Below are 26,779 nucleotides of genomic sequence, written 5' to 3' on the forward strand. Positions count from 1 at the left end.
CTATTTCCCACTCAGAAGTACTCATACAGTCATTTTCTTAGCTCCGGGTGAATTAACAGGACTAACAAAAACAAATTCCAGTGGCATTCACAAATAAGCAGCCACCTTTGAATTATATTTAGGAAATGAGTGCTTTGTACATTTTATTTTGAAACAAAGTAAATACTGCAGACAAAGAAATATAATTATTTTATATTAATCTGGAAGAAAAGTACCTTTGTGGTGCACCAAAACTGTGAATACAGAACTTAAGGAACCATACTCTCAATGCCTTTTATTCCTAGAAAAGATAAAAAAGATCCTTTTACAAAAGAATTTCAGTCTTTCACCTCTACAGCTCTTTACAATTTGTGGATGCTATCAATAAGCTCTCACAGTGGGAAGGACTTCTGGCAGCAATATTCACTTAGATGCTCTCTCAGATTCTTTAGGATGAGTATGGAGTAGTCTTTAATTCAGCATTGTCTACAGAAATGATGAATGTCACATGAGAAGAAAACAGAAGCCTTTTCAGATAACAGAAAAAGAATTTGGCCATGAGTTTTTATTATGTTTTCAAAACCAGAACAAAAATAAACCAAAAGCAAGGGATGACTGAAAATTGTGCAGTGGTCTGTAGAACATGAATTTAATAGGTTTGACACAAGTTTACATGCAAGRCATTCCATTAAAAAGTCACATTTACTTACCAATGACAAAACATGAATTAATTAAAAACTCCATGTAGTCTGCAGTCCTAGAAAACTTGTGGTCCCATAAGGTGAAAATCTCCATGAGTTGCAAGAACAAGCAGGAAAAATTAACCTTTGAGGACTAACATTATGATTAGACACACTAATAAAATTGTCAGATTAAAATTCTCCTGGCTTTAGACAGGAAGCCACACCATAGGCAGGTGATCAGAATCACAGATTCTTTAGGCTAAAAGACTAAAATATGATGCATTATAGGAACTAATCTTCCCAACATAATCATTGAATTTAAGAATTGGCAACCCGCTTTGTAAATGCGCTTTGGATCTGGTAAAATATTTAGCTTATTAAATAAAATACAAAAACCCACATGTAACTGGGCTGCAATCTCAAATGTATCTATATGTGGTCATGGTCTATACAGATAACCCCAGGGGCCCAGAAACACAACCTAGAAGTAGTAGCCCATCTAACAAAGAGCTCAGAACTGAGTCAGTGTTTACTCATCTGTTCTTCATGCACCAGTACTGAGGTCATTACAGTGCAGTTTTAGTGAGGATGCAGTAACTACGATTCTGCGCAATCTTCCCTGCATTTAGATAACAAGTACATTTCCTCAATAGTCACCGATTTTCTCTCGTAACACATTAAATTCCTGTCCTTCATCTGAACTAAACAGCTTCTTCATCCCTAATCTTACTAGACAAAAAAGAATTTTCCCCAGCTAAAGTTTTCTTCCTCAGTAAGAACAGGAAATCTGTTTTAATATACAAAACTTTGACCACTGTCTTTTGAACAACAATAATTAACTAACTTAACTTTGACCTAGATTCTGAAGATGGCATAAATCTCCAACCCAAAACTTCCAAGAGACTGCAGCAAATCTTACTCTACGTCTAACTACTTTATTTTTTAGCAGTTGAACCTACATCTACCATGGAACAAAACATGACTCTAGAACTTATCGCCCCCAGTACTTTGGCTATGTCAAGATCTACATCTAAGCTCTGGAGCCTGCGGCATTTAAAGCATAGGCAGCACAGGTTGGCTATCCCTGTCATTTGCCGTATCTCTGGAATCCTAACCCACATTTTTATGCCAGGAAAGAACTGAAAATTCCTTTTCCACAGCCCAAAACAACAAAAACAAACAAATAACGCATACACTTTCAAAGGGTCATGCCTGCCTTTCCTTCCAAGTCAAGACTTACCAACTGTTCAGTCACAGAATCAGCCAGGTTATTTTACTTATTTTTAACTGGTACTTTATTTAAATATCTTATGTTTATTTTAAAGTAAACTTCTCTTATTCAAGACAATTTTGGTTTTGGCTAACAATTTACCTGCAAAAGCTCAATGCTCAGGTTATTTCAGAATGTGGTAGACTTGTGTTGAAGAAAGCAGTTGTCCAGTTAGAAAAAAGTCTAAACTGTTATATCACAAATGTGGTTCTTTTGATCCCTACAAGCTCAGAGAATCTAAAAACCAAGGGCTTACAGGATTCCAAGGTGGTACGTGTTTTCCTGAACAAGAAACAGCATGACCAAAATAAAATAAGCAGTAGATATTATGCTCTTTCCATTCTCTCTTCCTTAGAAAAGAGAGAAGCAGAAGTAGCAGCAAATTCTGTTGCAATCATAAAGCTATATATATTCCTGTGCTAGCACATTATAAAATTTATTCCTAACTTCTAAGAGTGAGCAAAAGTGTTAAATGCACACCAGAAAGATTCCAGAAAGGGAAGGCAGCAAATAAAAACACACACCTTTGTTTCTTCTTTCTGGACACTGCAGTCGATCCGTCCTAGCTTCTTTGCACGCACATCGGGAGCTTCGTGAGCATGACAAAAAAAGGGGGGGGGGGTGCAAAATCTGACGGTGAAGGCTCCTCCCCTGCAATTTACATGTTAATGGCTCTCAGCTCACTGATCACAAAGCAACTCTTACAATCCTTGTTCAAACAGTTCAGCTCCAGGGTAACAAGTTCAAAGTGGGAGGAGGCAAAGGGAATCAGAGGGTGGTAACAGTCTTGGGCAGACGTTGAGTTCCTTTTATATAAGCAGAACCTGTTCTTCAGGTTGGAAACTGAAACATCTGTTTATTGCCCTGTTTGAAAGTTGCACTCCAAACTTATTCCATACTAACAAGTCTGTAGAGGTAAAACCATATTTAATAATGCATAGACAAGCAAAATGTGGGAGGGAAAGTTAATCATTACCGTGAGCTGAGTTTGTTTTACATTTTGGACTTCCTTATGTTAATACCAGTGAAGCAACTCCCTTATCAGGCCTGTTATAAGCAAGAGTAGAGAAGAATGCAAAGGCAGTGAAGTCTTCACAGAAATTTCCATCCTGCAAAACCTTAAGTCAAATACAGCTGCTAAATTTTAAGAGAGATGGCAATTTTCTGCAATTGCAGATATCAGTCRGGATACAAAGGAGAAGAAAGGTAAATTTTTCTTGCATTTCACAGTAAAACAACTAATATCAGTCTGTTCTTGCTGTATGTGACAGATGGAACAATTAGTCATATACATCCCTGGGCGTTTTACCTTTTCACTTCAGTATCAGCTGAGCCATCACACTGATAAAAGGATTCATAGTGGGCCATACTGTGATCTGCTGCTATTCCTAACAGAATCATTCTTAGGATACAGTGTATCCAAGAAGCTTCCATCAGGTTAGTAGGCAGTGTTTGAAATACGCTAGAATCTCAGGTCCTTTCAGCTTTACAGACTTAACTGCTCAGTATTCTGCTAGGAGAAAGTGTTGTTTTATTATTCTTGGTAAATATATTACATGTTTCTTATCATTACAATAAACACAGTATTTGCACAGTCTGCATTCAAATCAGACACTTCTTTCATGCTGATCTTCTAACTCATGATTTTGTTTTTGCCAGAGGATGGAATTTATGGTAGAAGTAGGTTTGGCCTGAACGTACAAGGAATAATCCAACACCGTATGCGCTTTTTTTTTTTTTTTTTTGGAATGATTCTAAATGTAGCATTTTCCTATACTGCTTCCCAGTACAAGTGGTAATTTTGTTGGGAAGTTTTTTTTTTTTTTGGGGGGGGGGAAGGGGGGAAGATTGTGTCCCCACACACAGGCAAATACGTATTCCTATTTGGCAGATTATATGTTCCTCATTGCACAAAATAATAGTACCTATAATTGTTGCAGTATTCACTAACTCAAATTCTATGCAGCAAACAGGGAAAATCTCAGTGTAGAGCAATAGAGAGGGGCAGAATCAAAAGATCTAAGCTTTCAACAGCATACAAGATCCAAAAAAATAAAAAAATAAAAAAATAAAAAACCAACCCAAAGAAACAACATCTGCAAATACACACTGATGCACTGATGAAACTTCCTTCAGGTGGGAGGTGAGGCCCAGCTACACCGCCATGTATAAATACTCTACAGCATTGGAACAAAAGCCACCTTATGTCACATGCATAGGACTGACAAGGAAGAATTACTTACTAATCTCTTTTCTGAAAACAACTTTGCTCTTTTAAAATTATTATTCTCCAAAGAGAAAGTATGAAAAAAGAGAAAAGGGAAGGAAGAAGAATTAAGATATAATTGACTGAATACTCAACACATCCCAAAAAATTTGCATTTGCTTTTGAAGAATTGGCCAGTGCCCTTCACTTCCACTTTATCACTGAACATTATCATCTTTACTGYGTGTATGTGCAGAACTTGAGAGTTCACAACCAGTGAACACCTTTGAGTTTCAGCACTACCAGGGAGTTTTCAGCTTCACTTCTAATCAGCAGTCACAAACCACTATGCAAAGTGACACTTTATAGTCCTTTTGGTTAGTAAGTCCAGCTCCACAAAATATTTTTTTTTCCCCAAAACTTCCTTACAGAAAGAAAGGGAAATTACCAGAAATATGCAGAACGAAAACAAGTTTGAGTTTAGACTGACACCTGCAGCATAACACTGACCCTCAACAGGCAGGCAAAGTCTGCCATTTTATGCCTTTGCTGATGTACTTATGGTAGAAGAGAGCTCATCTCACAACATATGGCAGCATTACTGCCAAAGCACTAACAGGAAGAACAAAGAGGAGAAAGCGAGAGTAAAGATAAATAAGGCAACACTACAAAGCAGACCAAATTAAAATGTTTCCTTTACTAGCCAAGTATCTTGAGATTCCCCAAGAAGTTGCAGGATTGGATGTTTCATATTAAATTATTTTACAGATTACCTAATAGCCCTGGATAATGCCTTCAAATTATTATTTGTTTAATTTGCCCATTTTATATTTTCCCTTTAATGTTCACAGGTTTGTTAGCTGTTACTGGTTTATGAATTAAGGACAAAAATCATAGACTATAAAATATCAACTTCCATTAATAAAGAATTACTCAGAAATAGTCTCTTCACTATAGAACTATTCATATGAGCAACTTCTTATCAGTAGCAACGGTTTATCCAGTTAAGAACAGAGGTCTTCACCTTTCAGGCTCAATAACTATTTTCTAGTCACCTCTCCCTATAAAATGTTAGTTTATTTTCTGCAAAATAAGGATGTGAAGATCTTAAGAGGAGGCAAGAAAACAGAGGCAACTAAAAAAATGCTACACCTATCCATATCTGAACTAGTGATGAAAGGTAAAACAAATTATTAAATATACATATAATACATATGTATACACAATACCTTTCCTAATATAGATTTGTTTAAGAGACATTTGGGAGTATGTGAATTTCAAATGATGCTTTATGTACTACAGCATTTACTCCTTTTTCCACAACATGTCAGATGCACAACACTGCATTTCTATTATACAAATCAGTGCTATCCTGCACTGCTCTTGCAAGCATTGTTTGCAAAGTAAACAAATATGATTTATCCTACACAGAACTATATTTCTTCATGATGCTGCAATCACATTAACTGCCCAAAAGCATATACAACTGCACATAACACATATGTGAACTTTCTCCAGAATACTTCACGAAGTATAACCCAATACTGCATGGGCAAAAACATCTGGTCCAGTAGACAAAGCTGGATTGAGACTAAAAATCTGGACTCTCTTTCCAACTTTTCCATTAGTCTCTAGATGTCATATCACCTTTTTGCTCCTTGATTTCTTCCATCTGCTAAGAAAGGTAATGATACTGATTTCTGATGTATGTTAGTGACAAAAAACAAAGTGTCAATATACCATTACTGCTATACACAAATGCCAATGCAACTTCTTCTCATGTGAAACACAGGAAGCTGCCTAAATAATTCACAATGCCAGAAATCAAGAAATGAAGAATGTGTTCCATTATTACAATAATCAGTTACAACACGCTGAAGGTGCAAAAAGAGTTCTATCACCCTTTCTTGCAATTTGCAGTACAAGAAYATAGCTAAATGGAACAGCAGTCAATTCTCCTTAACGGTATATACATGACAGCTGTCTGCCCATAACTAAGAGGCTATTTAGCATGATGCCATCGGAAGAAGAGGGGGACGAAAGAGTGGGAGGAAAGAGATATCTTGACTTGCTTTCTAGATTTGGATTATTTATTTATTTATTTTTTACAGAGAATGTATATTTATTGCCATACTTTATAGCACTCCCATCCTTCAAAACAGTATAAATAAGCTTAATTTTTAGAATATACCAAAATCTATTCAATTCATCAAGAATGTGCACATACTGAGAACTTAAAGATATGTTTTATTATTTGTGGGAACAATCTAGGCAGCCTAGAACCTTAACTGATGGTAAGGACCAGGTAAAGTGTGAATTCAAAATTAATAAAATAAATATTAATAAGCTGCACCCATAAAATATTGATGCAAAGAATAGACTGAATACACATAAAAACAAAGAAGTTACCATACATCACTCAGAACCAGTGATAATTTGGATTTTCAGATGCTATGAAGGTTGGCTTTCGTTTTCTACTGAAAAAAGTCATTTTGCACATAAAATAGGAATAGACCCCATAATCAGTTACACAAATAAACGTCTACTGGACTGTAAGAGTTTACTATGTCAATCTTCCTACAGCATTTAAATACAGTTTGACTATGCTGTTTATTTTAAAGCTATATTAAAAATAACTAGCTCTATTAACAAAAAAGCCAAAGAATATTATTTACCACATAATTCCACCAAAATAACAAATTTTTGAGGAATGGAAGTCTGTCCTTCAAAAGCCTGAACTTCTCCTTAGTTCTAAAAATGGTTTCTGATCTAATAATTAAGGGTTCGGTAGCCAGCATTTCAGCTGTCACACTAATTCCACAACTCTGCAAAAAAATTTCTTGAGCTTTTGCTTTGATTTCTTGACCTATGAAGCAAGAAAACCCTATTTACCCATTTCAATAAAATGGCAATAAATATTTACTCTGTATACTTAATAAAACATACATCTCTCAAAGAACACAAAACAGAAAGGTACTCAGCACTCTAACCAACTTTTCTAACAGTTGTTTACAACTAATCAGATATCACTCTAAGCTAAGTTAGCAGCTCTAACAAAATATCACTATTTGTTCCTAACTCCTCTAGCCTTCTTGTGTTTTCTCATGTGCAACTGACTCAAATGATATTAGTTTCTTGATTGCTGGAGGAAGTCATACACAACACAAGGAAATACTATCCATCTCAGACAGCACAAGGGCTAAACTCTGACTGGGATGCACTTGTTATACTGCTTGTGTGATGTTGAAATAGCAACAAATATTTTTATGGTGAGAATGGTATCAAGTCTTGTAATTTTATCCAAAGTCTTCTGATGTTCAGTATTTTTAACTGAGCTGTTGGACGCATGAGCTAGCATGGGAATCACGGTTCTCACTTTAAACAAAATCAAGTATGCGAGACTGTGAAGCGAACTGGCATTCTTCACAAAATGATCCAAAGGTTGGTCGATTGTTTTTTATTTCATATTTTTAGGACAACGCTATGATTTGGGGTACCAGCTTCAAGTTTAATAATTTGGGACGTACCAAATCACTATATGTCAAGATTTAAATCAGAAGTGTGGGCTAGGTGTGAAAATTAAGAAATATCATGGGATATATCTTACGCAAGTGCTCCCCCTACTGTTTTACTAAATAAAAGGTTCTAGTGTTTTTCTTACCTTGTTGATTTCATAGACACAGATTGTTCAATCTGCAATTTCTCGTATGTTATATACCCTTCCACACAGGACCAAATAAAAGTTTGGGATGCATCTGGAGCAAGGAGCGATGCAGTAGGGGAGTGTTATTTACACGTAAGACTCATCATTCCATTACTTATAATTTGCAGCTTTTGGTGCAGTAAAACAGATCAGAACTTTTGTGTCACAAGCAGTATTACTAATAAGGCTACTGAAAGCTAGAGGACTACAAATATCCAGTTTAGCTGTGTTCATGTTATATTGTTAATAACTTTTGCTTCTGTTTCAGCAGTGACAAGAAAAACAAGTACAAACTCTAATTCTTTCAGAGTACTCTCAGTTTCACTCTCAATTGCTACTATTGAAGTCTACAAACTCTTCTGGAAAACATTAATTTTAATCCAAACTGAGTCATTTCCTCAAGTCGATTACACTGTGGAAGTGTTTAACTTTCCCTTTGCTTATACATTTTGCAAAACTGAGTTTATAACTGAAGTGACATATTAAAATCTGCWAGGGCATATTTTGACAATGATTAATATATCAGATTTCAAGATACATATTGGTAGTAAGCATTTTCAAGATACTGTTAATTTTTACCTTTGTGAAAAAAGCTATTGTTTGTAGACAGCACACAGAAAAAAATATGCTAGCCATACCTGCAACAGCCTCAAAATGGCTAATATAATGTTAGCTGTCTCCACAGAGGCCAATAAACCTTACAACAACATGAGTTATTACACTCTGTCTAGAACCCACTCAAGCCTCTAGAGTAAATAAACTAGGGATTAGATGCAATTTCAAAGAGTAATTTATCAGAGACACTGGGATTTTAAGCTTTTAACATTGAGGTTCACTCATCTTTTTCTTTCCAAATCCCATCTTTCATGAATGAATCATCCATGAAAGGAATCACTTAGCTGACACACTATGTCAGTAAACACAAACAGCGCTGCTAGGAGAGACACTATGTTCTAGAAGGACGGATCCCTTTAGCATACCGGAAAACGCATCTTCCAGCTAAGGCACAGAAGAGGGCTCTGAAATACCGCACACGACCACTCCCAAACTTTTCTAGCAGTTCGTGCAGAGGAGAGCACCGCCACGTGCAGCAGCCCACAGTTTACCTCCACCAGAACCTGCCCTCACCCCTCAGAGCAGCCCCGCAGGGGGGAGGCGACGAGCCCGTGCTGGCCTGCTCTGCGGTCGCGTAAGAACCGCGCTCGGGAGACAGCCAGGGCCGCAGAGCTGCCGCTGGCCGGCGGCAGAGCCGTGCCAAGGCGCTGACCGGGTTTCTGGGCAGCCACCCTGTAGCACCGGAGGGGAGCGGAGCGGGACGTGATGCCGCGAACCTCGCCGCAGTGCCGCTCCCCCCGGCGGCCCCGGAGCGCGGGCGCGACTGCGCCTCAGCTAATGGCGGGAAGGCTGGCGCGCGACAGCGCCAACGGTCGCAGAGCAGCGCGCGAGCTGCAGCAAGGAGCAGAAAGAATAACAGCGATGAGGTGGAGGGAGAGGGGCCCCAGCCGCTTTAAGAAGCGTCTCCTCAGCCGCGCCCGCGCTCCCCCCCACCCTCCTCTTGGGAAGACTGCCGTGACGCAACGTCTTGCGCCTCGCGGCAGGGCGGGGTTTCCTCCTCCGCCCCGCTTCATGCGGGTGTCGTTTGAGGGAGGAGCTTCCGGTGCGTGACGGCTGCGTCTCCTTCCGCGCGCGATGCCGCCGGCGCCCGCCGGCCCGGCGCAGCTGGTGCGCTGCGGACAGAAGGACGAGCTGTACCGGAGCGGGCTGCGGAGCGGGGCTGGCGCCGCGCTGCACGGGCTCGCGGGTAACKCCTCCCGTGGGGGCTTCTCTCGGCGCCCGGCCCGGCCGAGGGGGCAGGCCCCGGGTTCGCTGTTGCGATGAGGTGACGTGGAACGGGAGGGCGGGACTGTGGCGACATCGTAAATACTGCGAAATCCGCCCCTAAAAGCATAATCGGCCCCCAGCTATGCGCCCGTTAGAGCTTCTCTCCTATCGGGCAGTGGGAGGGGCCGATCCTTTGTTTCAATCCAGCGCTGGAGTGTTTGGGCAAAATCATTCCCCAAGGAGGGCTTAGATCAATAGAAATTTATTTTAAATAACTATGACTCTGCCTCTTAGGTGCTAAGAGGTGGCTGGAATGGAGGAAAGAAATTGAACTGCTTTCTGATATAGCCTACTTCAGCCTCACCACTTTGTCAGGTAATGTGCATAGCAGCTTATTTAGGAGAAATGCTGAGGGTAATAGTAACAGTATGAAAAAAAGAGAGATTTCTGTCCTGGCTGGTTGCTACTTGTTTGTGACTGTCAACTGGCATGAGTTTGCTGCCTTTCTACAATGTAACAGTTGGTAAGTTTATGCTTCTCTGTGCCCGTTATTGCTCTATGTCTCTATGCTTCTAAAGGCCTGTTACTAAATATGATAACATGATATTGTCAGAAGCTTTATAAATCTGCTGTTCAAATGCAACAATTTATCACTCCTTATATGTATGTGTTCTTTTAAATGCAGAAGCTGCTTTTTAAAAAAAGGATGCATGACAGTATGAAAAAGTGTTCCTGCTTTAAAACYTAAATCCATTGCAGACAGTGAATTGAGATAATAAACATAGTACTCACCTCATTCAACACAAAAAATGCAACTACTCATGAAAACTCCAAAACTTGGCCCATGTTCTCACCTGAGCAGCCCGACACCACTGCTTACCCATACAGAGAATGATACTGCAATTGTTATCTTACCCTGCTTGTTTTCCATTACACACACTATTTAGGTTATCAGACTCTGGGTGAAGAGTATGTTAACATTGTTCAAGTTGACTCAAGCAAGAAAAGGGTGCCTTCTTTTCTTCGACGGGCCATCTTGATTTCTCTTCATACTATAGTACCTTATTGCTTAGAAAAAGGATTACTGCATCTGGAACATGAGTTACAGATAGAGGCTGATGGGTCTAGAACCCAGCAGAGCAACCCAGCACACAGCTTATTGGATAGGACCTTACTACGAAACTGGATACAGAAGCAAGTTGGGGAACTGCCATACAAGCAGAAGAAAACAGTCTTACAAATTGTGTATGTTCTTAAACAATGCATTCCTTTGCTTCGTCGACTACATCTGGCAATATTCTATATAAATGGCACTTTTTATCACCTGTCTAAAAGGATCACAGGAATCACATATGTAAGTGGATTTATTTCTTGTTTGAAAATAGTCTCCATTGCTGTATTTTGGCTTCTGTTGGTATGCTGTGTTTGTAAGACGAATATAGAATTTGGCCTTAGCTGATTACAATACAGGCAGTGCAGACTAGGTGAAGAGAGAAATTTTAAATACTATGTAGGGAGGTTATGAGTCCCTCCAGTTTAAAGGCTATGGCTATAAGTAATATTCTAAAATTATTTACTAAAATTATCTAGTCCAATCTGTCTTCTACAAATAAATAAAAACTGAGAAGTGGCTTAATAAATGCACGGAAAATACTTAAATACAGTTTGTAACAAAAATCAGTACACATTTAGATAGGATTTTTTCCACGTGAAAAGTTTAATTTCACATTGTCTTTCCAAAAAGCATCTTTCAAAACATCCTCAGCCACTGGCACAGAGCTGTGTATAGACACAAGACTCTTCAACACTTCCCTAATCAAAGATCTTGTCTATGTGGAAAAGAGGTGTTTGACTACTTGCTCAGAGCCACCTAACAACAATCTGATTACAGCAGTAGCTTTGATAGACAGACTGACAACTTAACTACTGTTTGTACATGGATCATTTGTCTTAAGTGTAGCCTGATGCATGCAGGACACATTAGATGTACAGAGAGACAGCCGAAGAACAGTTTGAKAGGTCCAAGAAATTTAATGTGTCAATTTTGGGGACAGAAGTGAGAATTCCCAARTCATTTTACTGATATGGGGGGCAGTTTCATGATAAACTGCAACAGCTTAACATCTTTATTTCTGTGAACTATGCAGCTGTATTTTGGAGGATTGCAAAGAGAAGATCAGAGCATTCGATCAAGTTACAAGTTTCTTGGAATAACTTCACTCCTTCATCTTCTTCTAACAATTGGTGTTCAGATATACAGCTTCAAACAGAAGCAGAGAGCAAGGCAGGAATGGAAACTACACCGCAATCTAGCTCACCAGAAGTATGATGATCTTTACTTACTAGGAAAGAGGTGGAAGCAATAATGGGAAATGTARTAGCTTTTATGAACAGGGAGAGCACTGGAGTTACATTTTGACTTAAGTTAGAGCCTGGTGTAATGTAACATTTGAGACACATTCTGTATTGATTTAAGTATCTCTTAGATTTCATGCTTTGCTTTTATATTTTTTAAATCTACACAAACTGGGTTAATACTTGAAGACAAGGTTTACTTTAGCATTCTGTATTACCAAATATTTCTTGCAAGCAGGCTACGTAAAAGTAAGTAATATATAACTATGTTAATTAGAAATGTGACTGAGGAAAAGACTACTGGGCGCCACTCCCGCTGCACTTTGTGTTTGGAAGAACGGAGACRTGCAACAGCCACGCCTTGTGGCCACCTGTTCTGCTGGGAATGCATTACCGAGTGGTGTAATACCAAAGTAAGTACAGAAGGACAAATACAGACTTGAAGGGGTAGACATGATGAAATTTCTACTTGTAAATACCTGTCAGCCTGGGTGTTGAAACAGTACCTTTTCCTTTACTGATGCACCCTAAATCCCTCCCTTGCCCTCCCCCCCAAAGAGTTCAGCAGAACCTAAAGATGAGGTAAATAAGGTGATCATTTTTCTGGCCCAACCATGGAAATGCGATTGGACTATCTATGCAAGTCAGGCATGAACATAATTCATTTATCTATAGACCTAGGCTCTAATTCTGTATGAAATGGGGCAAGAAAAATGATCTTCTGAAGCCTTCTTCTCATTTAAGACCAATTTCCAATAAAAATGAATAAATAAGTTACAACCAAACTGGGTCAAGTATTGTTATGCATGATATTTTAAAGTTGGATTTTGCTCTGGATTAATAAGTTACAACAGAATTTTTATCCAGTAAGGTTTTAATAGACAGCCTGGAATAAGACAAGGTGTTATTCATTCATTTTCTCTGCAGAGTGAACTGCTTGCCAGAAGAAAAAAGGCATGAAGGGCTACTTACAAATGAAAATTTTTACCACTGAGCCTATATCTGTGTTATAATTCAGATGTATTACTGCAGCTGTTTTAGACATGAGCAATCTACTTAAAATTTTCTGACACTGATACTAGTATAGCTGTGGTAGAACAGGATCAGGCAAATATTACTTGTCAGAATATTTCCAAAGATCCCAAATGGATCTTGACACTGAAATTAGTGTAGCCAAACTATCACTATCAAAGCCCTGTATTTAAATCCACCAAGGTTATACCTATATAGCCTGTTAAGTTCCAGGATAGATAGACCATACGAAGACAAAGTAGAATGCAGCTTGTGCAAGCTACTTCCTTTTTAACAATACCTTGGTACAAATTAGAAGACATCCAGTCATTTCAGATATGTTTGTAAAGATTTAGCCAGTGTATGTCAGTCTTACCTCAATACTGTCAGAAGCTGTCTCTAGCTGCAAGGAAAGGGTGGCAATCTACTGAACTACTCAGCCATTCTTTCCCAGGCTGTGAAAATAGATACTCTTCTTACTGGGTAGTCAGGTTCATTTAATCCTGTTTCAAAAAAAAAAATGTTAGTTTGCCTAACACAAACCAAACTATTCTTTTCCCCCCAAAATTAGCATTTTTCAGCACACCAGTGGTTTGTTTCTGAATGATAAATGTAATGGAGACAGCGAACATAAAGTTTCAGCTGAATGTGCAAGTTCACTACACATTGATACTGAACTGAAAGCTAGTGTGGGCTCCCTTCAGAAAACTATCTTACTAAACTGAGAATGAGTGTAACTGAAGCAGATACCTACATAGGGCCCCTTAGACTGAAACTATCCTGCTAGACTACAGAGTGTTTCAAACTGCTGTTTTTCTGCCTCAGTTATCAGAAGAAATCAGTTATTAGAAAAGTTGTTCCCTTACACAGGTTACCTATCACTTACACTGTTCAGGATAAGGTAATTGATGAAAACATGAGTAAGATTTGCTGAATACTAATATACACCTTTCATGCAAGGATATTAACTCCCGAGTACCGCACTTCCTTATGAAACTGAAATGAAAAAGCAAATGACTTAGCTGATTCTAAAAGCAAGTACAGACTGGGAAAAATTCAGCTAAGCTGATAAATAGCAAGCAGATGCTAACTTGCATTGGATTTGCATCTACCTCTGAAGACTTTAGTTTGGGCTCTTATTAAAGAGTTTCCAGTAGGAAGCCAAAACATCATGAACTTGTTTTCACACACATTTTCAAAACCAGTTTAGAACAATCTAGGTAGATGTTTCTTTAGTGTTGTAGCCCTGTTCAAGCTTGTTTGGTTTCTTATGGGTCTGGGCATCAATTAAAAAAAAAGTTGCTCTTGTAATCCAGAATGAAGATTAGTTCTCACTTCCCTAATATCTCTAACTGGAAATATAAGAGCTTCAACTGAGTTAGCATTAGAAATTGCCCTGTTGACTCCCTGCATGAAGTAGCTTATTTCCAATAAACTGGAGGTAATTGAAATTTGAATGTAACACAAGTATACTTGGCAGCCTACTGCCAATTTTAGTTGTCAGTTTTCAGTTTCAGCAGTAGCTGACAATACAGCTAAATCTATTAGAGGACATTTCTTTTTTGCATCTCTGTCCACTCTAAAGCTGTCCCAGATGCACGTGCCTGTAGGTGACATTTCAAATCTGAAAAAAATCTATTCATCATAATCATATCTTTGCTTGATTCTTTGCCCTAAAGACTTGGTGACTAATTTACCACTCTAATAGCAGTTCAAAGTCCACAGTTCAGAGTTGGCTTTTTTGGTTTAAGGTCCAGAGGCTTAAGTTTTTCGTCTTTTCTTAACATTGACAATTGTTACCTTTTTAGTAAGTTTTAGTCTTTTGAAACATGTGCTGACTTGATAAATCTTTTGACTCTCCTACAGGCTTCATCAACCAAAGACAGAAAATTGTAAAAGCTCTTATCTTGAGAACTAAAGAGCAGCTTGTACTTCACAGTTAAATATGTTTAAATGCTACTTCTAGCAAAAGTTAGTGTTTCCTCATACCAGCTTGAACTTCAGTTTTTCTGATTCCACATACATTAGCAAAATTAATCAAAGTAATAGTATATATTACAGGCTAGGTTTAAAAAAAAGACAAAAGAACTGTTAAGAATCAGTATAGTTCATTTTGGCTTACTGTTTTAGGAAATGCTTGTTAAATAGTAGCCCTGATGAAAGCTATGCAGAAGAAACTCAGAGGACAAAGGAACTAAAAAAAAAAAAAAAAACTGATTGCAAACTTAAGATAAACTCCTCAAAGAAAGCCATGGTTCTGGTTTACCAAGTATGTTATGTGACCAAATCTCTGCAGTGAAACTGGCCTTTAATACATTAAGTATAAACATGCATAATGCAACACTTGATTTTTCAGGTAATGATGGCAAAGAGGCTATCAGTCCTCTAGTTCTTTCAGCTGCAAGTAAAATAAGGGGAAGTATTTTTAGTATGAAGGTGGAAAAAGAAAAGAACCCATTACCTCCAAAATGAGTATACAGCAACATTTCTTAGCTTAACATATTCAAGGACAATAGAACATCCAAGTAACATCTTGAAATGACAACTGCTTGATTGACTTTGCTAGATGGACTTTCTTCCTTGGAGGTGAAAATCCTAGAAGTCACTTTTCTCTAAGACAATGATGTTACTTTAAGGCAAAGGTATTGTATACTGTGTATGACAACCATAAAACCATGGCTGTATTTCAAACACTCATGTCACCTCACACTGCATTTTAAATTAAGTGCAGCTAGCTTAAGAAGCTTTACACGGTTAAGTCTGCATTACAAATTGGTCTGAAAAATTTGTTTATAATTATAGATGCTCATTTTCTATAGTAGCTAAACAGTTGTATTTAGATTTTTTTAAAACTTTTTAAAATAGCAATTCGATACTTATATCTAATTTCTTTTCCTTTTGCAGGCAGAATGTCCACTGTGCAGAGAGAATTTTCATCCTCAGAAACTGATCTACCTACGTCATTATCAACAGTAAAGCAAAATCTTTTCTGTTTCATGACAAGGGCCTCAGCTCTCTTCCCTTTAGAAAGTGGCCATACAGCTTGAATTAGTCCAAGAACAAGGTTTTATTATAAAACTGATAACTGCCTGTACAAGGTGGCACTCATTCCTGTTTTACAAAATAAACGTGTTTCTGGCTCCAGCCCTTCTGTTTCTTGCAACATGGTTCTTGACCATATTAAGAACACCTCTTTCTAAGAGTGATTAGGACAAATGTAATTCTCTTCCTTCACTTTGGGCAATGAAAGATATACATCAAATTCTCATTCTCTAAATACAAGTGCGAACAGCGAATCTTCCAACCTTTCATTGCTTACTTAAGGTATGAGTAAAGTTCTAGGATTTGTAAGACTCACTTTTTCTTGTAACATTACAACAGTTCATGCTGTAGGCTTCAAGGGGAAAAACAGCAGCTGTACACAAATTCTTAGTTTAACTGCAGTGGAAGATCTGATGATAAATGTACATCAGGTACCATTCCATTTTCACAACAAAGTTAACAATAAAGCAGGTTTCCTTGATTTGACAAGCTACGTGACTTCCCTTAAATCAACAGAAGCAACAAATGCAAGGAGCCCCTTGAAATGCAGAATACAGGCTATTCTATATACTGATCTATTAACATTCAGCTTCCGAACTCAAAGCTTTTCTTTCCATCACTATTAAATATCAAGACTTTTCATCAAGTAGTCCAGACATTTAGACTATAGTTATGTAACAAGTGTTTCAAAAAAGCTCTAGTACCATATACTAATAGCAAACTAAGGTCARGGATAAAACACAGCTTATGTTTTGTCTGTGTTTTCTACAGTCTAACACAAAGAGGGAAAAGGCTTGCTTTAGACATGCGCCCCCTCCCTGCTTTATGGCAATAGGGACTATTTATTCTAAACCAATATTTTAAAGTATAAATGAGGAGGGATTCAGCAGCATCACCTCGTCAAGGTTTATTCCCATTTAATTCACTCATAGAAGTATTCAGAGCAGCAGGAAAAACGAAGATACTCAAATGTTAGCATATCTTCTTTTCATTATTGCATAATAGAAAACATACAAAACAGTTATTTATATTCTTTAAATTCAGATGGGGCAGGAAATCCAGATGATCCACTTTTTGTGGATCATAAGTTGCAGTTTCAGTAAGACTTTCACTAACGGCACTAAATTGGCACCAAGTATGGACGTGGGGGTGGGGGAATCTGACAGTAAGAGCACTTCTCAATTTTTTTTTTTTTTTTTTAAATACTGCAGGGATCCTGGTTAGCTAGATAACATTTAATATTAAAGTGTTACCATGAATTCTCCAATAAAATTGTTTAACTTTACATCATACAGATAAATGCAAGGGGGGGGGGGGAAAGAACAGTCGCTGATATACAACTTTGCCAGAATTTCAGTATTACTTTATGAAACAGTGATTTTCAGAGTTAAAATACCTTCCCTTTCTTGCACTAAAAAACTTTCAGTACTGCCCCGCATGCCTCAAACTGTCAAGGCACAATGGAAGAAAAATGGTCCACATCAGGACTCAAAACACGAGTAGCTAAGGGAATCACTGCCAGACATTTAACTGCACATAAAAACAAATGACTAGGAAATTGCTGTGAAGTTGCCCAGCCAAGTTTATCATGCATTCTGTAAGAATAATTTAATTTTTATCACTCATAAGTGATAAAAACTTATCAGTCATAAGCAGTAAGCCATAATGTGATAAAAATAGACCAAAGTTTAACAAAATGCCCTCCAACCTGTCCAGCCACTGCATGTTGAGAATCAACTAGGGAACTACACTCTGCCTTTGTCCCAACTTCAACTACAATTTGTATTTGAAAACTGTTAGTCCCACCGGATGTAGAACAGCTATGCCTACCTAAGAATGAGAAGGCATTCAACACAAGCTCCGACGGAAGAAAACAAGCAAATGGAAGAATTTGCAATGGCTATCCTAACACCCCATGGTTCAACGGGGGTCATCGCAGTTGCTAATTTTAACATCAATAAAAACAAACAATTTCAAATTTTCTCCCTGATTCACCCATATATTCAGGAATTCCAGCAAACCTAAAGACAGCTTCTCCAAGTCAGGGCTTTCAGATTTTAGGCAATGAACTGCAAGCATCCATGACTGGTATTTTTATAAGGCCCTTTCTAGCTACTGTATTTCCATAATTTTAAGGTTTCACACACATTACTAGTTTCCCTAATGCTAATAAGAAAATAGGCCAATGTTAACTAAAACTACCTTTCATTTTTTTCCAGGATTACTGAAGGCTGAATCACAGGGCTCCATAATGACTTCATTTGACAACATCAATTGAAACAGCTCTTAAGTACATTTTCCAATTAGCTGTCCGTTGAAGCTGCCACTACTCTCCATTCAGAATCTTCAAAGGGCTAATCTTTTCCTATCTTCTGCAAATACAATGTGAATGCTCCCCAAAGAGCTAAGAAAAAGTGTTATATAAAGACAAATTCTAAGGGTAACCATAACTGAAAAGGATCTATAAACCACCATTGGATTATTGTATGTATAAAAAGATTAATAAAGGACAAGAAAGGGGGACACTATCTTTTAATAAATTCTGGAATTAAAAAGTCACTTAATAAAACTGCAGTTGTATCACATCAAAAAAGTTTACATGCAGGTCATTTATCTCTAATTTTTTTCCATAGAAAATGAAAAGCTGTGTTAAAACTTGTAAAGTTTGTCTGCTATGGCCAATGTGGGTATGATCTGAAAGGGCTGCATAAAGTCAACTTAAATTAACCAAGAAATCCTTAAGTACGAAAGAAATGAGACAAAATATTCTCCAACTAATAACAATTAAAATATAATATATATTTATAATTCCAGGTCCTCAAAAGAAATCGTGACAAATTTTGAACAAGTTTTGAGTCATCATGGAAGAGCCCAATTCTAGCATCTGCTATGAGATGTCAGGGTGAAACTGGCATTAAAACCTTACACAAATGAGTTACCTTAGAAGTTRCACATATATTTTTCCCTGCTGCCAAACCCACACTTTAACAAAATTCTTATTTATATTTGTTTGGTTATAACTCAGTAATACCATGCATTTAGCAAACTGGCTTAAATTCTGCATCTATTAATGTCTACTGGACTTTTGTATGAAAATAGCACATATCCATGAAGCAGAAAACAGCATCATGTGTGCCACCTTACTTTTTTTCCTCCACATATGTGCACAGCACTTCGGGGTCATAGTGAGCAGGATAACTATGTAAAAATCTTCCCAATGTCATGGCAGCTGCAATGGATCTTAAAAGAAATACCTTATCCCAAATCCATGGGACTATCAAAAGTTTCTCCAACTCTTAGAAAAGATGCTAAACTCAATGCAATTTGGTTAGAATGCCAGTTTCTTCAAGAAACTGATAGTTCAGATAAAAATAGCAAGATTCTCGTAAAATGAAAATTCAACTGCTTTGTCACCACCCTCTTAATCACTTTATATGAAGAAAAAAGGCATTGTTACAATGGCTCAAAACCGTTCCTTTATGAATAAGCAGAACTTGTCAACAGGTTGATTGCATCTTCTAGCTAGCAAAGGTCTTTCCCACGTCTTCTTTCCCTTTGTATTTCCTCTTGCCATGTGTGAAGGGTATATATCTGTATTTTATCATATGCTGTAAAGAAAAAACATCAATTTTTAGAGGCAATAAACTTAGATAATGTTTACCAAAAAATGCTTTATAATATGCAATTTAAATTACAAAGTCCTCTAGAAAGACAATTCTTCAGTATTGTAAAATTGATGAAATAGCCAAACATATAGGATTTTACATTTAAGTAGGACTATCAGCCTAATCTTAACAATCTCAAATTTGGGTATACCCTCCCCAAAAACATGTGTAGTGCAGTGAAGATAACCGATTGGGAGATAGCAGGAATAGGGGAATAGCATAGAGATATTAATCCTTTACTACCCTTTAATCTTTAATTTACAATTTTGAAAACAGTACTTATCCAAAATTCTAATTGTTGTTTGAAAAAAAAAAACCCACCAAAAAACACTGGTTCTCTTTTTAAAAATGCCAGACTAAAAGTAATTTGTTAAAAATGGTTGGCATGACTTGCCTATGTTCTTCTCCTTCCCCTTTTCTCCAACCACTTTCTTGCACAAATGTGTCAAAACTCCCCTTTTCACTCATCAGAGATTCTGAAACACCTCTTCATTAAAAATAGCCACAAAGTTAACTGAAGAAAGAAAGTGGATGGGAAACTGACTCTTCCTACGTAAAAACAAAACAACCCCCCCCCCGATCTCCAAGTCTGAGATTGAAACCCTTTGAAAGCAAGCATCAAATTTTGTAACACAGTATGCAAACTTCTTTTTTCAAGAATTTTTATTTCCTATTACCAATATTTGCTCTAAGTTGCAAATATGCAGACATGTTTAGGTGTTCATGTTATCCAGTAAAAGAAATGCACACAATATATTAATACCTCTGAAGTGCTCATCTGGATGGCAGCTTGGAAAAATACTGTAAGTTTTGAAATCACAAGTGCTCCCATCTATTCTAAATAAGTTACCTTGATTTGCCTCTTCATAGTGATACAAAACAGCATAATGAAGTACATCACAAGGATTGGCCAAAAAACAGGAACATTGAAGGCCTCGAAGAATGTACATGCCATAGCAACCAGGATGCCTTTAGTGGCAGAGTGCCTTAAAAATAACATTAACAATTATTCTTTTAACCCAAGCCACCACCTATTTAACRTAGGTATTTAAATGTTTCAGAAACAGAGTATGGGCAGATGGATCTACTCACCAGAATTTAAACTCTGGGAGCCTTCTAATGAAAGGCCGAAATTCTTCATTTTGCTTTGTAGGTAAGGAAGGACCATCATCTGAGGGAGAGGGGAAAAAAACTCACACTGATTTTCACTGTATTCACTCCTCAGACTTTTTTTCACTCTTTCTGAAAAAAAGCTTTTACTGTTATACATAGACCCCAGTTCCAGTGGCTGTTTTAACATAACTTAATGTTCATTTCCCAAAAGAAAACAGAAAGATACAAGAAATGAGTGCCAGATGACTTGAGTTCTTATAAGGAGAACTTAAGCCACATGAACCTTATGTCAAAACACAAAAGAGTAATATAATACAGACTATATCCTTATCCTCAAAAAAAAATTTATTCTGAAGACAAATTTTATAGTGACCTCTAAAACCAGGTTGCATAGAGTTTTTGCAAGTTAAAAAAATATAATGTCATGCTAAAAGTGTGTATCTTCACAGTATTATATTAGACAAAATGAGCTGGAAGTTTGACTAAGTTCAAAATTATTGCCATGTGAACCGTTCCTCATACCTGAATCTTCCATTAAAGAAGGGTCTACCTTTGGCGACAAGAAAGCTATGAAGAGATTTAGATGGTAGATTCCCAAGGCATATGTCACAATGTACCAACCCTGAAGAGGGAGAGGAAAAAAGAAGCAAGACTAAAAACTTCCTGAAAACCACTTTCAGATACTTATTTTTCAACAAGATTAAACAATTTGGTTTTAGCTTCTTTAACAGATGCTTTTCTACATCGTCATGTTCACATGAAAAGTTTTCTGGACTCTGTTATTTTTTATATATTTTACACACACATATATATACACACATATATATACACACATATATATACACACATACACACACTTTTATATATAAATCAATCTACACTATAATAGCTCTTTGTCTTTCTTTCTATTAACACATTTATTTTCTTTTACAGCTATGCAAATACTGACCAAACTTATTAGAAACAAATAAGTAAAGCTGAAAAATCTATTAGCCTTTGTAAGCTAGATGTTTTACAAAGTGTACTGGGGTAAAACCTAATATATTAATTGAAACAAATCTTAAGACATAAAAGTAGTAAAATTCCCTCATATATTAGCAGATTTAATACAAACGCTTTCTTCAGGCATCCAGTTTCTACATTAAAAATACATAAAAGAAGTAAAGAGCATACATGCAACAAGTTTTTTATAGTTTTTACAGGCTTCAGAGTCTTAAATGTCTTTATTACTACAATCTTCTGGCTTTTCACATTTGATTTGTAATCGTTCAGTTTTCAGAAATAACAATTCTCAAGCTCTTAATTGGATTGTAGATTGTCACAAAATAGAGATACCTGATTAGTGGAGAAATAGTTTGCCACTGGCCTGCAGTGATAAAAGTGCCAGTTAAGAAATTCTTTATAGTTTGCACGACAGAAGGTAACTACTGGCTCCTGAACAAGTCATACAGCTTTAAAATGAAAGGTAAAACCTTAAGTGAAACAGATTTTTCAGAAGTTTATTTTGTAATTTCATCAGAATTTTAAGAGTGTTTTTCCACTTTCTGCTGCCATCAAATGAATATCATTAATCATTCATGCATTTTTCAGTCTGAGGCAGCAACTTTAGCACCAACTAGATGTGTTCTTTCTTCAGACTATCTGGTTCACTTTTTTAGCGTGTATGCTTGTGATACATTATGTAATTCCAAAGTAATATCATACTTCAGAAACACTCTTAACAAACAAACAAACAAACAAAAAGTGGTATCTAAAACAAACGTAGCAGTAAACCCAATTTTCTTACCTGCAGTAAATAAACTCTAATCATGTAGATAAAACTCAGGCCCAAAGTTACAATCCATCGCACTGCGGTATATGGAGTAGATTTATCTAACCAGGATTGGTAGATCTAGGAAGAAATATAAAGTGTATATCTGTAAAATACATGATATATAATGAATAATGTTTATTATAAGGTAGCATTAGAACTGGTAACTATTTTGAAGCTGTTTTGGAAAGCAGAGTAAGATTAAACATTTTTCTTCTTTAATACAGATATACTTAATAACTAATTATGAGCATCATAAAATACAAGTCCTATATTTCTACAAAGGCAAAAAAAAACCCCTTCCCCTCATGCTTGGGCGTTTTAGGGATTTAAATTTTCAATATTTCATGCTAGTTTGCTTTCCTTAAGATGTTTTCTGTCAGAGAATCTAGTCACTCATCATTTTTGACAATAAAGGCATACATTTTCACTAAGCAAAGTCAAATATACACAAATTAAGTATTTTGCTAAGCTATGTATTGTAATATTTGTTATCTATTTTTAAAACACTTTAGAAGAAATCTTTTGTACAGATTTTAGGATTTCAATAGCTCATCAAAAAAAAAAAAAAAAAGGTAAAAAAAGTTGCACTGAGACCTGTTTCTAATGGAGTCAGAAAAACCCTACAGAAAACCAACCTGTCCAAGCCTTGTGAAAAATCTATAGACCATGGACGGCTTTCCATGAACAGACTCACCAATACTGTCCCCTTCTGACATTCTTGCTGTGGAAACAAAACAGTTACAGAGACAACATTTAAAACCAAATCTAAGCTCAGTGAAGCTTTGAAGTACACTATCTGAACCAGCACTTATATATGATACTGTTTTGGATTGTCCTGTTTGAATCAAATTATCTTTACAGAAGTATTCTTAAAAAGAAGATATTTATTCCAAACATTCCCAAGAGAAACTGTCAGGAAAGTAAAGAGTAGAGTATTTTATAAAAGCAGGGAAAGAGGATCCAATCCATTTTAGGGAGGGGAAAAAAGTCCATACAGAAATCGAGGAGTGAGCCTTGTTAGACAAGATGTTAGACATCTTCACCTTGATAAGGCAGGAGCTGATTTCTAACATCTAAGCATTGAGATACGTACTGCAGCACCACCCTCCTGTCACCTCAGTTTCTAAAGGCAAAGAACAAAACCAAAATAAATAATTTTTTAAAATCGACTTAGGATTTCCAAATATTAAGTAACTAGAAGATAGTGAAGCAGTTTAAGTTCAGGACACCAGTGGTTCCAAACAAAAAACTTCACCATAACCACCTAATTCAAAACACTGCCTACTGCTAGAGCTATTGAGTGAGTTCATCTGTCTCAGGCACATGAAGACCTTAGCAGTCACAGAAAAGCTTTATACATGAGCAAAATCATGTATTTAAAAGACAGGGCCAGGATTCTGAATCAAGTAAAAAATATTAACCAAGGGAATTATTAAGTACATACTTCTGCTACCAATTTAGGATCTTCATTTTTTTTCCTCAGTTAAGCCCAACTAAGCTTTACAGTTCACTTCAAGATACAAAACAAACAAAATCAAATGGAATTTAAACAGCAAAATTTTTGCCACATCGCCAAAGGCAGTCCCTGGAGTCCCCATCTGCGGGTGGGACTACATAACTCTGTGGGATAATGGGAGTATTTTCAGCCCTATATTAATAACTCAAGAGCCTCAGGTGAAAAATAAAGGTCTGCAAAGCATTACTAAACCATAAAAGTGTAAATGTCTTGCACACTGCAATACAGTGACCACAAGAAAAATTTGAGATCAAAGACAAACTACACCCTATGGAATAAATGATAAGTAATAAAAAGGAGTCCTATTATACTGCAAAAAAATAATGGGATTCATTATGAGGCTTCAAGAGTTTCAGTCTGCCTTAATTCAAGTTACCTCAGAAAAGTTAAAAATTCCTAGAAACTCATACAATATAGACACGGACTTTTCCATTACAGGCAAAAGAGAAGTAATCTATTGTTTTCCCTATTCACTGCAGAAGAACAAAAATACTCAGCATTGTTAGATGAATATGATTTTGTGCTTTTTTGGTTCTTTTTGAAACCTCCTGAACTAATAAGCCTTTGAAAAAGATACTCAAACTATTGATCAGATAGCAGTTCTCTAAAGAGCACAGACAAATCCTGCAAATGCTAACCTAAGTAGATCAGTTGAAAAATCATGTATGTAAGGCTGTTGATGGTTTTCTGAAGAAGTAGAGATTTTGCTTGGTGACACAGGTAGCAAAAAAACATTAAATGTTATTATGCATGTCTACCATACATGCAGTTCTTCCATACAGGACTGAGAAATACAACCAGCTAACACTCTTATGTTTTACCAACAAGACACCTCTCACTGGCTCAGTTTAAGTAGCATAAACTAAATTTCATATTTATAATTTAAGAATTTTAGTTAATTGCTCATTTCTTTAAAACATTTACTTAAAGAACATCTGTAATTAGAACAGGATCAAGAAAAGCAGTCTTTGGCATTTGCTTTTAAGATGGTTTACAGTTAAGAACACAATTAAAACTATAGAATAATAACCTCTCTTTCATAATATAAAACTTTACTTTTCAGCTTAGTGTTAACAATTCATCCATTTGAATAAAGCCAATAATCAGAAAGATATATAAAGATTAGTARAAAAACAATTGAACAGTTTGCTACTAACAGAATATAGACTGCTACTAAAAACAGACCATACCAAGAAGTTTTTCCTCTGCTAAAAAATATCAAGTAGCTGAGTACATGACTTTCAACAATTAAGCTTCTTACCACAAATGCTATAGTGATATCATTACCAATACTACTACATCTTAGAATTCTGAAAAATGACAGGATTTGGGGCAGTAAAGACATTTCATTCATCTCTTTCAACAGCAAGTACAAAGACCTGCAGAATTTTTACGCAACTTTCTGACCATGACATAGATTTCCTTAAATGTAAAATACAAATGAAGCAAATAACTAGAAATAATTTATCACTTACATAAGTTTCCTCTTCTCATAAAATAAGCTTACTTTCAGAAGCAACAAACTGAAGAAAATTGTTATTAATAGGGTGAACAGACAACCACTGAAAAATATTGATCTTACAAAGTTTCTCTTCTACCCTAGAAAGAAAAGTTTAATTTTATACAGTACAACAGCTGCCTGGCCTGTCCAAATAGCAGCAGCAGTCTTGTGGCACCTGAGCGCCTTGTGCTTCTCAGGAAACACGGACTTCCACATCCCTTCAATACCATCTAAGACCAAACATTGTTCAACAAAAGCAATACAAGAAATTCAGGAAGAAAGCAATGAAAACAAACAAGCAAACAAAAAAGAAGATACTGTTTTGACAAAGAGGCCAGAAAGGGAAACCCCCGAGATAGGAGCAGAGGCCACTGAGGTCAGGCGGGCCGGGAACAGCACTGAGACAGACGGYGGTACGGCGAAAGGAAAAACAAACCGTCCAGCAGCCCTCGGGAGGCCTGGCCCGACGGGGCCCAGCAGCATCCCCACGGCCGAGAGCCAGTGCCCAGCAGCGCGACTCGCAGGGGCGCCCCGGCGCCAAGTGCGGCAGCGGCCACTGAGCCCGACGAGGCCCCTGCTCTCGCGGCGGGGCCTCTCGCCCGACACACCCCCGCCCCAAGGGACTGGCTCACCACCCTCGCCCCCAAGCTGCCAGCCCAGAGGCTCAGGTTTCCCACCGCTCCCACACTTGGCGGCCGGGCCGGGCCCAGCCCGGCCCCTCCGGCACTGAAGCGGCAGCACAAGCTACTCACAGACGCCCGAGCCGAGTTCTTCCTTCCGTTCCCCCCTCCCCCCTTGCTATCCACAAACCCAATATGGCGGCAGCCACGGAGAGAAATCGGCTTCCGCTTCCGGGGTTAGGATGGGCGGGAGAAAGACTCGCTATTCCCCTGCCATTGGTAACTGAGGGAGGAAGTGGGCGTTGCTATGGTGTTCTGACGTAGGAGGGAAATGGGTGGCTCGGCATCTGTGAAGACGGGCCGGGGAAGACAGGAAAGGATGGAAAGACAGTTGGCGTTACTGTTCCCAGTTATAGCGTTCCGCTGTGTTATCAGCACAAGAAGCGTCTGCTGAACCCCATGCCGTGGGGAGGAGAGCAGG

General features: G+C 37.5%; 3 protein-coding genes across 10 annotated transcripts in view; 1 reads left to right on the forward strand and 2 right to left on the reverse strand.

Annotated features, from left to right (window-relative positions):
* The window catches only part of PLCH2 (phospholipase C eta 2), a 151,822-nt gene extending 133,461 nt beyond the window's left edge, over positions 1–18,361 (reverse strand). The window contains exons 1-2 of the mRNA XM_026085468.1: positions 18,273–18,361; positions 13,405–13,531 (exon numbers count right to left, since the gene is read on the reverse strand). The gene's annotated coding sequence lies outside the window, so the exon portion shown is untranslated. The remainder of the gene's footprint in view (positions 1–13,404; positions 13,532–18,272) is intronic.
* On the forward strand, positions 9,488–19,568 carry PEX10 (peroxisomal biogenesis factor 10). Of its 4 annotated transcripts, none has more exons than XM_026085456.1 (7): positions 9,488–9,642; positions 9,957–10,037; positions 10,610–11,016; positions 11,810–11,985; positions 12,295–12,430; positions 15,933–16,000; positions 18,290–19,568. In XM_026085456.1, the coding sequence occupies exons 1-7, from the start codon at positions 9,531–9,533 to the stop codon at positions 18,303–18,305; spliced, it is 996 nt and encodes a 331-aa protein (XP_025941241.1). In that variant the 5' UTR covers positions 9,488–9,530; the 3' UTR covers positions 18,306–19,568. The 4 variants fall into 4 exon arrangements, with proteins under 4 accessions (XP_025941241.1, XP_025941244.1, XP_025941243.1 ...); XM_026085459.1 differs by having other exon boundaries at positions 9,625–9,642; positions 9,957–10,185; XM_026085458.1 differs by having other exon boundaries at positions 9,629–9,720; positions 9,957–10,185.
* On the reverse strand, positions 18,849–26,572 carry RER1 (retention in endoplasmic reticulum sorting receptor 1). Of its 5 annotated transcripts, none has more exons than XM_026085462.1 (8): positions 26,431–26,473; positions 23,705–23,784; positions 23,297–23,382; positions 22,635–22,739; positions 21,371–21,470; positions 20,828–20,906; positions 20,586–20,721; positions 18,849–19,678 (listed from the first exon to the last, which is right to left on the reverse strand). In XM_026085462.1, exons 3-8 carry the CDS (start codon positions 23,375–23,377, stop codon positions 19,589–19,591), a joined length of 591 nt encoding a protein of 196 aa, XP_025941247.1. In that variant the 5' UTR covers positions 23,378–23,382; positions 23,705–23,784; positions 26,431–26,473; the 3' UTR covers positions 18,849–19,588. The 5 variants fall into 5 exon arrangements, with proteins under 5 accessions (XP_025941247.1, XP_025941248.1, XP_025941250.1 ...); XM_026085463.1 differs by lacking the exon at positions 26,431–26,473 and adding an exon at positions 26,115–26,301; XM_026085465.1 differs by lacking the exons at positions 23,705–23,784; positions 26,431–26,473 and adding an exon at positions 26,489–26,572.
* Between the last annotated feature and the right edge of the window lie 207 nt (positions 26,573–26,779).

Source organism: Apteryx rowi, unplaced genomic scaffold, assembly GCF_003343035.1.
Source record: "Apteryx rowi isolate R43461 unplaced genomic scaffold, aptRow1 scaffold_67, whole genome shotgun sequence".
NCBI lineage: Eukaryota > Metazoa > Chordata > Aves > Apterygiformes > Apterygidae > Apteryx > Apteryx rowi.